Here is a 13,358-nt window from a genome sequence, read left to right as displayed (position 1 = left end):
GCATGAAAGTGAAAAGTGAAAGTGAAGTCGCTCAGTCGTGTCCGACCCTCAGCAACCCCATGGACTGCAGCCTACCAGGCTCCTCTGTCCATAGGATTTTCCAGGTGAGAGTACTGGAGTGGGGTGCCATTGCCTTCTCCAACACTTGCATTATAGGGGTCCAAAAAGGAGAATAGAGGGCATGAGAAAATATTTGAAGAGATTATAATCAAGAATTTCCTAATATGAGAAAGTAAACACTCACTCCAGTCCAGGAAGCAGAGAGACTCCCATACAAGATAAACCCAAGGAGAACATGCAGAGACATGTATTAATCAAACTGACAAAATTAAAGACAAAGAAAAACTATTAAAAGCAACCAAGGAGAAGCAGCAAATAACATACAATGGAACTCCCACAAGCTTGTCGTTCAGGTGCTAAGTCACATCCGGCTCTTTGTGACCCCATGGACGACAGCACGCCAGGCTTCCCTGTCCTACACTGTCTCCTGGAGTTTGCTCAGACTCATGTCCATTGAGCTGGTGATGCCATCTAACCTCTCATCCTCTGTGCCCCTTCTCCCCTGCCCTCAATCTTTCCCATAAGGTTATCAGCTGGTTTTTCAGCAGAAACTTTGCTGGCCAGAAGGGAATGGCAAGATATATTTGAAGTAATGAAAAGGAATAACCTACAACTAAGAATACTCTATCTAGACAGGTCATTCAGATTTGATGGAGAAATCAAGCTTTGCAGATAAGCAAAAGCTAAAAGAATTCAGCACCACCAAACCAGTGTTATAACAAATCCTAAAGGAATTCTCTAGACAGGGAAAAAAAAGAAAAGGCAACTACAATCAAGAAAATTGCAAATGGGGAAGCTCACTAGTAAAGACTAACATAAGGTAGAAAATAATCCACACACACATAGGATATCAAAACCAGCAATCATGAGGAGCAAACAAATGCAGGATATTGGAAATGCACTTGAAATCAGAAGATCAGCAACTTAAAACAATCTTATATAGAGAGAGACTGTTTTATCAAAAGCTATGAAAACCACAAACCAAAAACCTATAATAGATACACAAGAACAAAAACAGCAACCCAAACATATCACTATAGATAGACATCCAATCACAAGAGAAGAGAATAAAAGACAAAGGGAAGAAAACATACTTTCAAAAACAAATCCTAAACAATTAACAAAATGGCAATAAGAACATTCACATTGTTAATTACCTTAAATGTAAATAGATTAAATGCTCCCACCAAAAGACATAGACTGACTGAATGGATACAAAAAGAAGACCCATATATATGCTGTCTATAAGAAACCCACTTCAGATCTAGGAACACACACAGACTGAAAGGGACAGAATGAAATAAAAAATATTCCATGCAAATGGAAATCAAGAGAAAGCTAGAGCAATACTCATATCAGACAAAATAGACTTTAAAATACAGAATATTACAAGATACAAAGAAGGACACTACATAACGATCAAGGGATATATAAAAATTATATATATATATATATGCACTCAACATAGAAGCACCCACATATATAAGGCAAATGCTAACAGCCATACAAGGAGAAATCAACAGTAACATAATAATAGTAGGGACTTATAGGCTGGTTCTTTGAAAAGATAAGCAATATTGATAAACCTTTAGCTAGATTCATCATGAAAAAAAGGGAAAGAACACAAAATCATAAATTAGAAAGGAAAGAGGAGACGTTAAAACTGACACCGCATAAATACAAAGGGCGATTACTATAAAAAACTATATGCCAATAAATGGACAACCTTGAAGAAATAGACAAATTCTTAGAAAGACACAGCCTTCTAAAACTGAACCAGAAAGAAGTAGAAAATATGAACAGACCAATTGCAAGTAGTGAAATTAAAACAGTGACTTAAAAACTCCCAACAGGAACTTCCCTGGTGGTCCAGTGGTTAAAATCTGCCTTCCAACGGAAGAGGGATGTGGGTTCGATCCCTGGGCAGACAACTAAAATCCCACATGCTGTGTGGCTAAACTAATAAACAAAAAACATAAAAACAACAATGCAGTACACCCAGTTAGACTTGACTTTCAGGAAAATAAATTTTTAGTATAAAAATGCCCCAAATCCAGATACATCAGTTCTCTTCTTTCACATTTCTAGTTGAAGTACATGCCTGGACACATCTGCTCCTTACCATACCTGATGTTGTCTTGCATTCAGGTAAAAAAAGGAGCCAAGTTAGCAGATGAAGGATTGGTTGGGGAATGATTCACATAGTAAGACTCATGTAAACATCCATCCATACATTCATTCAATCACCCATTTAACAACTGTCAGCTTGGAGTACCTGCTCCAGGCTGTAATTTCTCCTACTGCTGAGGAAATATATAGGTTAATAGACATAAATCCCTACTCTCAGGGAGTTCCTAGTTTGTGGGAAAACAGACCTGGAAATGACTTGTCGTGTCTGACTCTTTGTGACCCCATGGACTGTAGCCCACCAGGCTCCTCCATCCATGGAATTTTCCAGGCAAGAGTACTGGAGTGGGTTGCCATTTCCTTCTCCAAAGATGTACTAAGAACAGCACAATAAATGGTCACCTAATACTGCTTCACAGCAGACATACTGGGATGAGACTTGGAGGGTCAGCAGGCATGTTGCCAGGTGACTTGACAGGGGAAGGAATGGTTTCCCAGGTAAACTTAAAGGAACAGGGAAGACTCTGAAGCACAGCTGGCTCTTCTGCTTAATCCTAAATGACGACTTTACATATACATTTGGGATCTGGAAACAGTAAGATACACAGAAACGTCAGGTCTCTTGTCTCACATGCCCAGCCCCAGTACACCCCGGACACACGTGCATCATACCATAGGTGATGACTAGCAGCACAAAGTTGAGGTTTTTGAAGAGTTGGATGATGGAACTTAAGTACGAAGCATCAGTAGACGCCAAGGCATAGCTCAGGCACTGGGCCCTGCTGGGGGGATGTTTAGGCTTCTCTTTGAACACTGAAAGGAAAAAAACAGAGATCATTGCAAGTCCCCTGGTCCTACTCCTGCAGAGCTGACACACGGATAAGAGCTGACTCCCTCATCTGAGAAGGGGCTCAGACTCCAAAAGGAAATATTAACTCTTTGATTAAATCCTCTCGAGTTTCCTCTCTTGAAGCTGCATCTCACTGTCTGTGGCTGAGGGGCTGGTCCTTTGACTACTTTTTCTTAATGACCTTTGGACAGCTGCGATCATTGGACTTTCCAGGCAGTGCTCAAGGATAAAGGAGTCCTGTAATAAATGGCAAATACCAAATGGCAGAGCACTGAAAAATCCCATAGTAACCAGTGGACAGAAAGGAAGTGAGAGCTGAGGCTCTGGGATTCGTGGGCCCAGATGGGGACTCAGCCTCAGAGCTCCTCCCGGGGAAAGGGCTGGGCTGCCCATGAGAGCACAGAGCCTGGCACCTGCTGCCAATAAACGCTCCCTGAGTGAGGGAAGGAGCTGCTCCTATTGCAGAGACCTCGAGTCCCTCCCTAGTTTCTCAGAGTGTGAATCGGACATCTGCCTCTTGGGAAACCAGAGGACTAACACGCGCTCCTGCAGGACTGGGGCTCTGATAGGAAGGACCTGGGAGGGACAGTGGGAAAACCATTCTCCGTACGTTCTAGTTTCAGTACAGCTGGTACAGTCCATTTCACTGCACTGACTGCTGTCCAGTTCTCTGGGGGCCAGATCAGTTTAACCAGCTGTCTGCCTAAACTGGTTCCCCAGCTGAAGCACCATCTTCACCCCCAGCCTCCATAAGAACACTTGTAAAAGGTCGGGAGACTGTCTCCATTTAGAGGAAGCTCTGGAAATGAGATTTAATCACTTGAAGATCAAATGATCCCCCCGCTCAGACAACCCTCCAGCCCAGACTACAGGGCCCTGCTTCTTCCTTCTCTGGAAATAGTCTTGAACAACCTACCACCTTTAGGAACCTCTCATCCATTGTCTGGCCTGTTCACCTCTGTTTCTATTATGTGTATGTGCTGTGCTTAGTCGTGTCTGACTCTTTGCAGTGCCCTGGACTACAGCCCACCAGGCTTCTCTGTCCATGGGGATTCTCCAGGCAAAAATACTGGAGTGGATAGCCTATCCCTTCTTCAGGGGATCTTCCCAACCCAGGAATCAGACCAGGGTTTCCTGCATTGCAGGCAGATTCTTGACCAGCTGAGCTAACAAACTGGTCCCAAGTTTTCTATTAGTGGAAAGAAATGAAGGAAAGAAGTGTTTTGTTTTTTAATATCTGTAATGGCAGGGTTTGCTCAGGGACTTGCCAACTGCAAACCACAATTCAGATAAGATTTTTCAGTTCTTTTTACTCAAGGACTGTGTGTGTTTAATAGTAAAATGTCACGCTGTAGAAATGTCCTACCTTCAGATCTCAACTGCAAAGGACCAGGCCCTCATTTGCTACAAACACAAGGATTGACAACTAGGTACATTACAGTTTGAAACTTCAGTTCTGGCTGAGATTGTTTTCAGCCACAGCTTCACAGATCCCACCTTTCCAGGAGCAAGAAGGAACTCCATCCAAGGGATCCTGTGAGCTTTGAAAAGCCATCAGGCAGCCCCTCCTCAGCTTGGACCCGGTGAGGGAATGACAGTGAGAACAGCTGGATGAGGTGCGTGATCATAAAATTGTTTGACTCTGGAAGTGAGGCCGGCAGGGAGGAAGGAAAACTTAAACATGTGTGGTGGAATTTTCAGATATTAAGAGACAGCTGGTTAATCTTTAAAGACAAATGACTCACTGAAAATGAACACTTCTTCTGCACTCTTTCTGAATTTATCACAGCCTGTGTGATATCACTCAGATGATAAAAGAGGATATAAATCATATTAGCCAAATATCTCAATGCTTAGATATATATTCATATAAAATTAATAGTAGTTATTTAGGGTTTCTGGTTGGGGTTAGCTGGTACAATGGTGATCCTTTTCTTTATGCTTTTTTTTGTGTATTTTCTAGATTTTTCCATAATAAGCCTATCTTATATACCTTTTTAAAAAAGTATTTTAGAAATGTGGTCCCCAGGTATTTTCAGGTGAATGTATGAGAGGACTAGTGTTTGTAGGTCAATCCTGTTTTGTTCCAGAACTTTAGAGTATGGAGTTAAACAATTTAGGCTTGAATCCAATCTCTGCCACTTACTATCTGATCTTGAATACCTTCACTCTCCTCAAGTATCAGTTTCCCCTTAGTTAAGTGAACTGAGAGTGGGATCCCCTCTATAGGGCCCTTGAAGAGTCAATGAGATCAGGCACACTCAGCACAGGGCCTGTGACATCATAAATGCTCACCGGGGTTTCATCAAGGAAATCAGCAGGCTGCCCATTAATTCTAATGAGGTCACGCTAGGAAACTGGTGAATTACAGCGAAACTTTACTGAGCAGCTAACAAAGTACACAGGACCAGCTAGCACTGTATGAGCAGCAACTACTCAGGCTATAAGGCTTAAAGACCATTAGAAGCCCAGCCTCCAGTTTCTGTAGATATATTTTATAGAATGCATGGTACCTAGAATGGTGTTCTACGGTCATGTTCATAAGGTCCTCACCCAAGTCAGCAGGACCTCTCTCCGTCCCCACCAACCCCTTAAATCTGCTAATGACCTTACCGATGATGACAAGGATGAAAAGCAGAGTGGCCACACCTGCTGTTACGTAGAACATGATGCTGATATAGTAGGCAAGCTCATCAGGGTTGTCGATGTTGGGTACCGAGACAGCAGGGACCAAGAACCCAAGGGCAATTCCAAGCTATAGAAGACAGAGAGAATCAATAGTAGTATAAGTGTCCAAGAGGGGACAGTACACACTTAACCCACTCCTAATAAGAATCATAATCCCCGACTTCTGTTCTCTCTTAGAACACAAACAGGGATTGTTTTCCCTCTTAAGACACCACAGAGATCTTTCTTTTGCTTCACAATTCAACTTACGTACATTTATGACACCCCTCGGTATCGATCCTATTGAAAAAATTATAGTTGGAGTTCTCAATGCAAGCTGGCTCTTCTGTAGCTGCAAACTACTGAACAATGTTCCTATACTCCCATCGCTAAGGTAGAATGAAATCATGCCATTTACAGTAACACTGATGGACGTAGAGATTCTCATACTGAGTAAAATAAGTTAGACAGAGAAAAACAAATATCGTTATGATATCTCTTAAATGTGGAATGCTCAAAATCCTTCAAGCTAGGTTCAGCAGTATAAGAACCAAGAACTTCCAGATGTACAAGCTGGGTTTCGCAGAGGCAGAAGATTCAGAGATCACGTTGCCAACATTGGTTGGATCATGCAGAAAACATGGGAGTTTCAGAAAAAACATCTCCTTTTGCTTCATTGACTACATGAAAAGCTTTGACTGTGTGGATCACAACAAACTGTGGAAAATTCTTAAAGAGATGGGAGTACCAGACCACTTTACTTGGCTCCTGAGAATTCTGTATCTGGGTCAAGAATCCAACAGTTAGATCATTACATAGAACAACTGACTGGCTCAAAATTGGGAAAGGAGTATGACAAAGCGGTATCCCTGCTTATTTTAACTTATATGCAGAGTTGCTGTTGTTTAGTCGCTAAGTCATGTCCAATTCTTTGCCTGCCAGTCTCTTCTCTCCATGGGATTCTCCAGGCAAGAATACTGGAGTGGGTTGCCATTTCCTTCTCTAGGGGAACTTCACAACCCAGGGATCGAAGCCATGTCTCCTGCATTGCAGGCAGATTCTTTACTACTGAGTCACCTGGGAAACCCATATGCAGACTTTATCATGTGAAATGTAGTTGGATGAATCACAAGCTGGAATCAAGAATGCTGGGAGAAATAGCAACAACCTCAGATATACAGATGACACGACTCTAATGGCAGAAAGTGAAGAGGAACTACTAAAGAGCTCTTTATGAGGGTGAAAGAGGAGAATGAAAAAGCTGGCTTGAAACTCAACATTCAAAAAACTAAGATCATTTCATCTGGTCTCATCACTTCATGACAAACAGAAGGGGAAAAAGTAGAAGCAGTGGCAGATTTCCTTTTTCTTGGGCTCCAAAACCACTGCATACTGTGATTGCAGCCGTGAAATTAAAAGGTGCTTGCTCCTTGAAAAAAAATCTCTGACAAACCTAGATGGTGTATTAAAAGGCAGAGACATCATTTTGCTAACAAAGATCCATATTTTCAAGCTGTGTTTTTTACAGTAGTCATGTACAGATGTGAGATTTGGACTATAAAGAAGGCTGAGCACCAAAGAACTGATGTTTTCAAATTGTGGTGTTGATGAAAACTCTTAAGAGTCCCTTGGACACCAAGGAGATTAAACTAGTCAATCCTAAAGGAAATCAGTCCTGAATATTCATTGAAAGGACAATGCTGAAGCCAAAGATCCAATACTTTGACCACCTGACCGGAAGAGCCACCTCATTGAAAAGATCCTGATGCTGGGAAAGATTGAAGGTAAAAGGAGAAGACGGCGGCAGTGGATGAGATGGTTAGATGGCATCACCATCTCAATGGACATGAATTTGAGCAAACTTTGGGAGATAATGGAGATCAGAGGAGGCTGGCATGCTGCAGTCCATGAGGTCACAGAGAGTCAGAAATGACTGAGAGACTAAACAACAACAATATGTGGAATCTACAAACAGGGTACAAAATGAACTTATTTACAAAACAGAAATAGAGTTAAAGGTGTAGAAAACAAATTTATGATTACCAGGAGGACATAAGGTGGGGGTGTGGAGGGATAAATTGGGAGATTGTGATTGACATATACATACCATTATATATAAAATAGATTGCTAATAAGGACCTACTATAACACTTGGGGTGTGTGCATCACAATAAACTGTGGAAAATTCTGAAAGAGATGGGAATACTAGACCATCTGACCTGCCTCTTGAGAAACCTGTATGCGGGTCAGGAAGCACAGTTAGAACTGGACATAGAATAGACTGGTTCCAAATAGGAAAAGGAGTACGTCAAGGCTGTATATTGTCACCCTGCTTATTTAATTTATATGCAGAGTACATCATGAGAAACACTTGGCTGGAGGAAGCACAAGCTGGAATCAAGATTGCTGGGAGAAGTATTAATAACCTCAGATATGCAGATGATACCACCCTTATGGCACAAAGTGATGAAGAACTAAAGAGCCTCTTGATGAAAGTGAAAGAGGAGAGTGAAAAAGTTAGCTTAAATCTCAACATTCAGAAAACTAAGATCATGGCATCCAGTCCCATCACTTCATGGCAAATAGATGGGGAAACAGTGGAAACAGTGTCAGACTTTATTTTTCTGGGCTCCAAAATCACTGCAGATGGTGATTGTAGCCATGAAATTAAAAGAAAGATGCTTACTCCTTGGAAGGAACATTATGACCAACCTAGACAGCCTATTAGAAAGCAGAGACATTACTTTGTCAACAAAGGTCCGTCTAGTCAAGGCTATGGTTTTTCCAGTAGTCATGTATGGATGTGAGAGTTGGACTATAAAGAAAGCTGAGCACAGAAGAATTGATGCTTTTGAACTGTGGTGTTGGAGAAGACTCTTGAGAGTCCCTAGGACTGCAAGAAGATCCAATCAGTCCATCCTAAAGGAGATCATTCCTGGGTGTTCATTGGAAGGACTGATGCTGAAGTTGAAACTCCAATACTTTGGCCACCTAATGCAAAGAGCTGACTCATAAAAAAAAATTTTTTTTTTAAGTACCATTAGGTAAAACATAAATTTGGTGTGCTCGGCTGTGTCAGGTTTGCAGAAAGGAATGGGGTGTTGGGAGACACAGGATAGGGGAGAGGGGAGGGCTGCTACTGCTAAGTCGCTTCAGTCGTGTCCAACTCTGTGCAACCCCATAGATGGCAGCCCACCAGGCTTCGCTGTCCCTGGGATTCTCCAGGCAAGAAAACTGGAGTGGGTTGCCATTTGCTTCTCCAATGCATGAAAGTGAAAAGTGAAAGTGAAGTTGCTCAGTCGTGTCTGACTCTTAGTGACCCAATGGACTGCAGCCTACCAGGCTCCTCAGTCCATGGGATTTGCCAGGCAAGAGTACTGGAGTGGGCTGCCATTGCCTTCTCCAAGGGGAGGGCAAGGGTGAGCAAAACCTCCATCAAGTTTTCTATTATTTTGAATGTGGCTTTTTCCTGGTTGGGCATATGTTTGGTTGTTGACTTAGAAAAACTCCCATAAGAAAGCTATTTTAGCCACTTTCTAGTTTACTTCATGTATCTGTGGGAGGGACAAGGATGTGGAGCTTCCTGGTCCACAATCTACTAAGGGACAGGCTGGGTGGGAAGGTCAAGGGAGAAGGAAACAGAAGACGTAGCCTTGATTCCACGGAATCATCAGGCCCTCAAGACTGCCTGCCAAGGCAACACGGCCAAGACAGAAGCCAGGCCAGGCTACAGAGCCTCCTCCCGAGCAGTGCACTGAGCTGAAGGTCAAAGAAGCAGGGTTAGGAGTTACTCTGCTGTGGTTCCACCTCACAGGCCTGCAGGGCCTCTACCACCCTGCCCCGCACGCCCCAGGGGTCCAGGATATTTTCAGAACCTCAAGTGAATCAGAATTATAAGCGCCGCCCCAAGCCCACCCTCCCGTCTCTCTCTGGAGAGTGACTGAGCTCCCAGCTCCTCCACCTGGGAACTGGACCCTTCCTACAGCAGCACAGACACGCCAGCCCTGACAGGAACCCGGCTCCAGGCAGGAGGGCGCCTTCCCAGGGCACGGAGCTCCTCTCTCCTGGTGATTTCACGTCTGATCACAAACCTCGCCTGGGAAGCCAGGTGGAAACACAGGCGCCTGGCCTCTTCCCTGGAGGATCTGATTAGAAGTCCAGGCGAGGGCCCAGGCGTCTGTAGTCTGTCCTGGACCCACAGGTGAGGTAAATGGGCACCATTTGCGGGAGCACTGGTCTGGTTTCCTTCCCCAGTGGCCAGCCTCTGAGCTCACCCACCTGCCTGTATCTCTGGTGAGGGCTTTGCATGAAGGAGAAACCAGAACTGGCATTCAGTTCCCCTTTACCTTCCAAGGAAGTCTCACCCTAGAAGTCTTATATGACCCACAATCTCAAAACATTTAAAATAACAATAATTATAATAAGTTTTTGAGTTTTATCAGCATATTAAAAAAGAGTTTGTAAGCTAGACTCAAAAGACAAATATTATTTGATTTTGGTTATATACATTATCTAGAACATGAAAATTCATAGAAAGTAGAAGAGCTTACTAGAGGCAGGAGGAGGGGGAAAGGACAGGTTGTTATTTAACCGGTACAGAGTTGTTGGGGATGAAGAAAAAAAGTTTTGGGTACATATATTGGTAATTCTTATACAACCTTGTGAAAATAATGCCATTCAATTGTACATGTATGTCTGGGTAAAATTACAAATATGTCTATTTCAACACAATTTAAAAAATCAGGTTCATAACATGCCCAACTTTCTGGCCCATAAACTCATGGAGATGCAAAGAATTTAAGACTCTCCTTTCAGAATGAAGGAAAAACAAAGGCTTTCCAGGACTTTCCGTGGTTTGTAGGCCTTGGAAATCAGAGCAGCAGTTCTACTCTATCCTCCTGCACTCAACTCTAACCTCCAGGAAAGGAGCTGGGCCCTGGGTTCTGACCCGCTGTCCTGGCCTCAGCTGTGTGTAAGGAAGGTGAGAGCAACACCAGGGCCACCAGAGCCCCGCTCTGCTTTCCACGGGGTATGGAAGATGCTGCGCTTGAGGAAAGCTGGTTGGACAGGCAAAAAACGTCTGCCAAACTCTAAGACACAGAATAGTCTGACTATTCTGCGCAGGAACTGCTCCCCAAGGAAGAACAGCAGCACAGAACTCACAGGTTCAAGCTGGTGAAGTAAGTTGAGGAATGAGATCATAAAGATGGCGACAGCAGGCTTTCTGCCTGCGGAGGAGACACCGTGGGTGACAGGAAAGGCCCATCCTTCTGTCTCCCCACTTTTCTCACACAGTCACTCAGTCACACTTAGACTCAGCCACACTTCACCTAGAGTTGCAAACACTGTTGCAGTCGGAAAACACAGGTTTCACACAGTGGGGCAGTTCGGTACAATGAACACTCAGTCCCCAGTGAACACCCACTCCTCCACCCACCTGATTGCCGAGGACAGCTATGGAGCAGGCTGTTGACACCTCATCATCTCCGAACCAGACGGAAGCAATGTGGGAGGGCATACCCAGGATGAAGACCTGGGCCACGGAGCAGACGACCTGGCCCAGCACCGTGACTGGGAAGAGATGCGGCTGCAGGCTGCCCAGCTTCACCCAGGCCCCCAGGCAGTTGAGAGCAGAGCCAGCGAGGGCGATGGTCCGCAGGCCGAACTTCTCCAAGAGCCAGGCCACCGGCAGGAGCAGAGGAATGTAGGCCAGCATGTAGCACATGGACAGCCAGTCGATGGCAAAGGAACTGACCCCGTAGAAGTACATGAAGATGTTATTGATGGCGGCGTACTGGATCCACTGGAAGGCATTGCACATGGAGTAGCAGCTGAACACCAGGACGACTGCCCACCGGCGCTTGCTCACCTTGATTGTGAACTCTCTGTCCAAGATTCTGAATAGGGTGTAGCCACGGTCTTCCGCCTCGAGTGGGGACATCTGAGAAGGGGTGCCATCATGCTCCTGTTGGTTCAGATCTTCATCCTCCATGACTCCAACCTCTACCGGAGCCCTGAGCCTGTGCTAGGGACTCCAGCAGTCTTAAGAGACAGCGCTTTGACCGGTTCTCTGAAGCCCTCAGGCCACTTGCCCCGCCTGTTGCAGAGTCCCAGAATAAAGGGAGGCCTGAGCCTACCGAAGAGCCCAGAGTGGGGCTCCCTGTGCTCCCCTCCCAGCAACTGCTCCCACTTGGCCTTTATGTCTCTGTCCCTGACTGCTATGCCCTAGGCTGGTGGAAAATGCCTCAAGCCAGTCCTGGCAACCTCCCAAGGCTTTCTGGCCAGTTCAGCCCATCAAAAACAGTTATCTCCTTGCACAAGAACTTTACAGGACTCTGATAGCTCTGGGGCGGGCACTGGGGCCTGGCTCCACCTCACTCCCCCACCCTAATTCCCAACCCTGTTTGCTAGACTTTCAGTATAAAGATAAATTTGTAGATTTCCCAGGCTGGTTGTGCTCTTGGGATAAAGTGAGTTATAGAAAACTTGTCTCCTATTTGCTTTCCCCCAGTCCTGGTCTTTTGTTAGGGAACTCAGATTTGCAGCTAATTGCCAGGGTTCTTCTTTCCTTTGGATTCCCGGGGCCTCCTACACGTGGGGACCTGAGTGGGAGGGGAGAGGGGAGTTCTCAGATGCTGAAGACGCAGTGTCAGTTGAGTGAACTGCCTAGCACAGCACACACTGTTAAGTGGGCTCTGCGGCCAGCTAGCCCTAGACTGCCCCCTGCTGGTCTGCAGCCAGGTAAAACCTCAAGTCAAAGCCTGGAACACTCATTTATTTCAGCCCAGAGGGGAGATTAGAGGCCGGATCCTCCCTGGTTTCAAACACCAGCCCAGCTGCTCCTAGGTGTGTTCTGTAAACTAAGATTCTCCACATCTCTGTGTCTCAGTGTTTTGGAAAATCTGTGAAACAGGGATGATGAGATAATGGAACCTACCTCACAGTATTGTTTGGAGGCTTGAGTGGGTTAAGATTTGAAAGCACTTGGAAAATTCCTGGCGGGTAGTAAACATTCCAGGAGTGTCAGGTATCCTAACAATTAAAAACACACAACTGTTTGAGGTGTGCTAAATCTGTCTAGTGTATTCCCTCATTTAAGCATCACAAGAATTCTGTGATGGAAGTGCTTTCACTAGTGTGCAGTTTTTAGATTCGAAACCTGAGACACAAAGAAGGGAAGTAACTTCTTACTTGAGGTCTCAGCTGATGTAAAGAGAGGCGTAATTCTCCTGTAAGTGTGTATCCGTCGTGATACATGCCAGCTACTCAGGCACAGTCTGGGGACAGCCGTGTTGGCATCCCCTTGGGTTTATTACAAAGGCAGGAGCCCAGCTTCACCCCAACCTACTGAATCAGCGGCTGCATTTTCAAAGACCTCTAGGTGATTCACTTGTTAGCATATTAAAGTTCAAGTGCCACTGGGTGCTGTGCTTTCTTGTGTTCTTTAATTTTCACAGCAAAAAAAGGAAGAATTTAAGGCTCTGCGGATGTGGTTCTAAACTTGTTCTGCACATTAAAATCACATGGGGAACTCCACATTCCCAAAGCCTCTGCCACACTCCAGATCAGGTCTCTGAGAGTGGATCCAGCCTTGGCATGTTTAAAGTTGCAGCCAGGTTTGAGCACCCTTGTGGTCTGAGAGCCACTGGTTTCC

The 13,358-nt window shown here is 44.8% G+C and overlaps 1 protein-coding gene across 2 annotated transcripts in view; it reads right to left on the bottom strand.

Moving 5' to 3' along the window:
• Positions 1-13,087, bottom strand: part of LOC113899136 (feline leukemia virus subgroup C receptor-related protein 2-like) — a 29,316-nt gene extending 16,229 nt beyond the window's left edge. Inside the window, exons 1-4 of one of the 2 annotated variants that reach the window (XM_027552473.1) lie at positions 13,080-13,087; positions 11,142-11,705; positions 5,651-5,792; positions 2,860-3,000 (exon numbers count right to left, since the gene is read on the bottom strand). In XM_027552473.1, coding sequence (XP_027408274.1) covers positions 2,860-3,000; positions 5,651-5,792; positions 11,142-11,696 — 838 coding nt within the window. In that variant the 5' untranslated portion in view covers positions 11,697-11,705; positions 13,080-13,087. Of the gene's footprint in view, positions 1-2,859; positions 3,001-5,650; positions 5,793-11,141; positions 12,009-13,079 lie in introns of those variants that run through there. The other variant, XM_027552474.1, reaches the window with a different exon arrangement.
• Positions 13,088-13,358: the final 271 nt, after the last annotated feature.

The sequence above is a fragment of the Bos indicus x Bos taurus genome, chromosome 10 (genome assembly GCF_003369695.1).
Source record: "Bos indicus x Bos taurus breed Angus x Brahman F1 hybrid chromosome 10, Bos_hybrid_MaternalHap_v2.0, whole genome shotgun sequence".
Taxonomy (NCBI): domain Eukaryota; kingdom Metazoa; phylum Chordata; class Mammalia; order Artiodactyla; family Bovidae; genus Bos; species Bos indicus x Bos taurus.
This window is presented reverse-complemented; position numbering and strand designations above follow the sequence as displayed.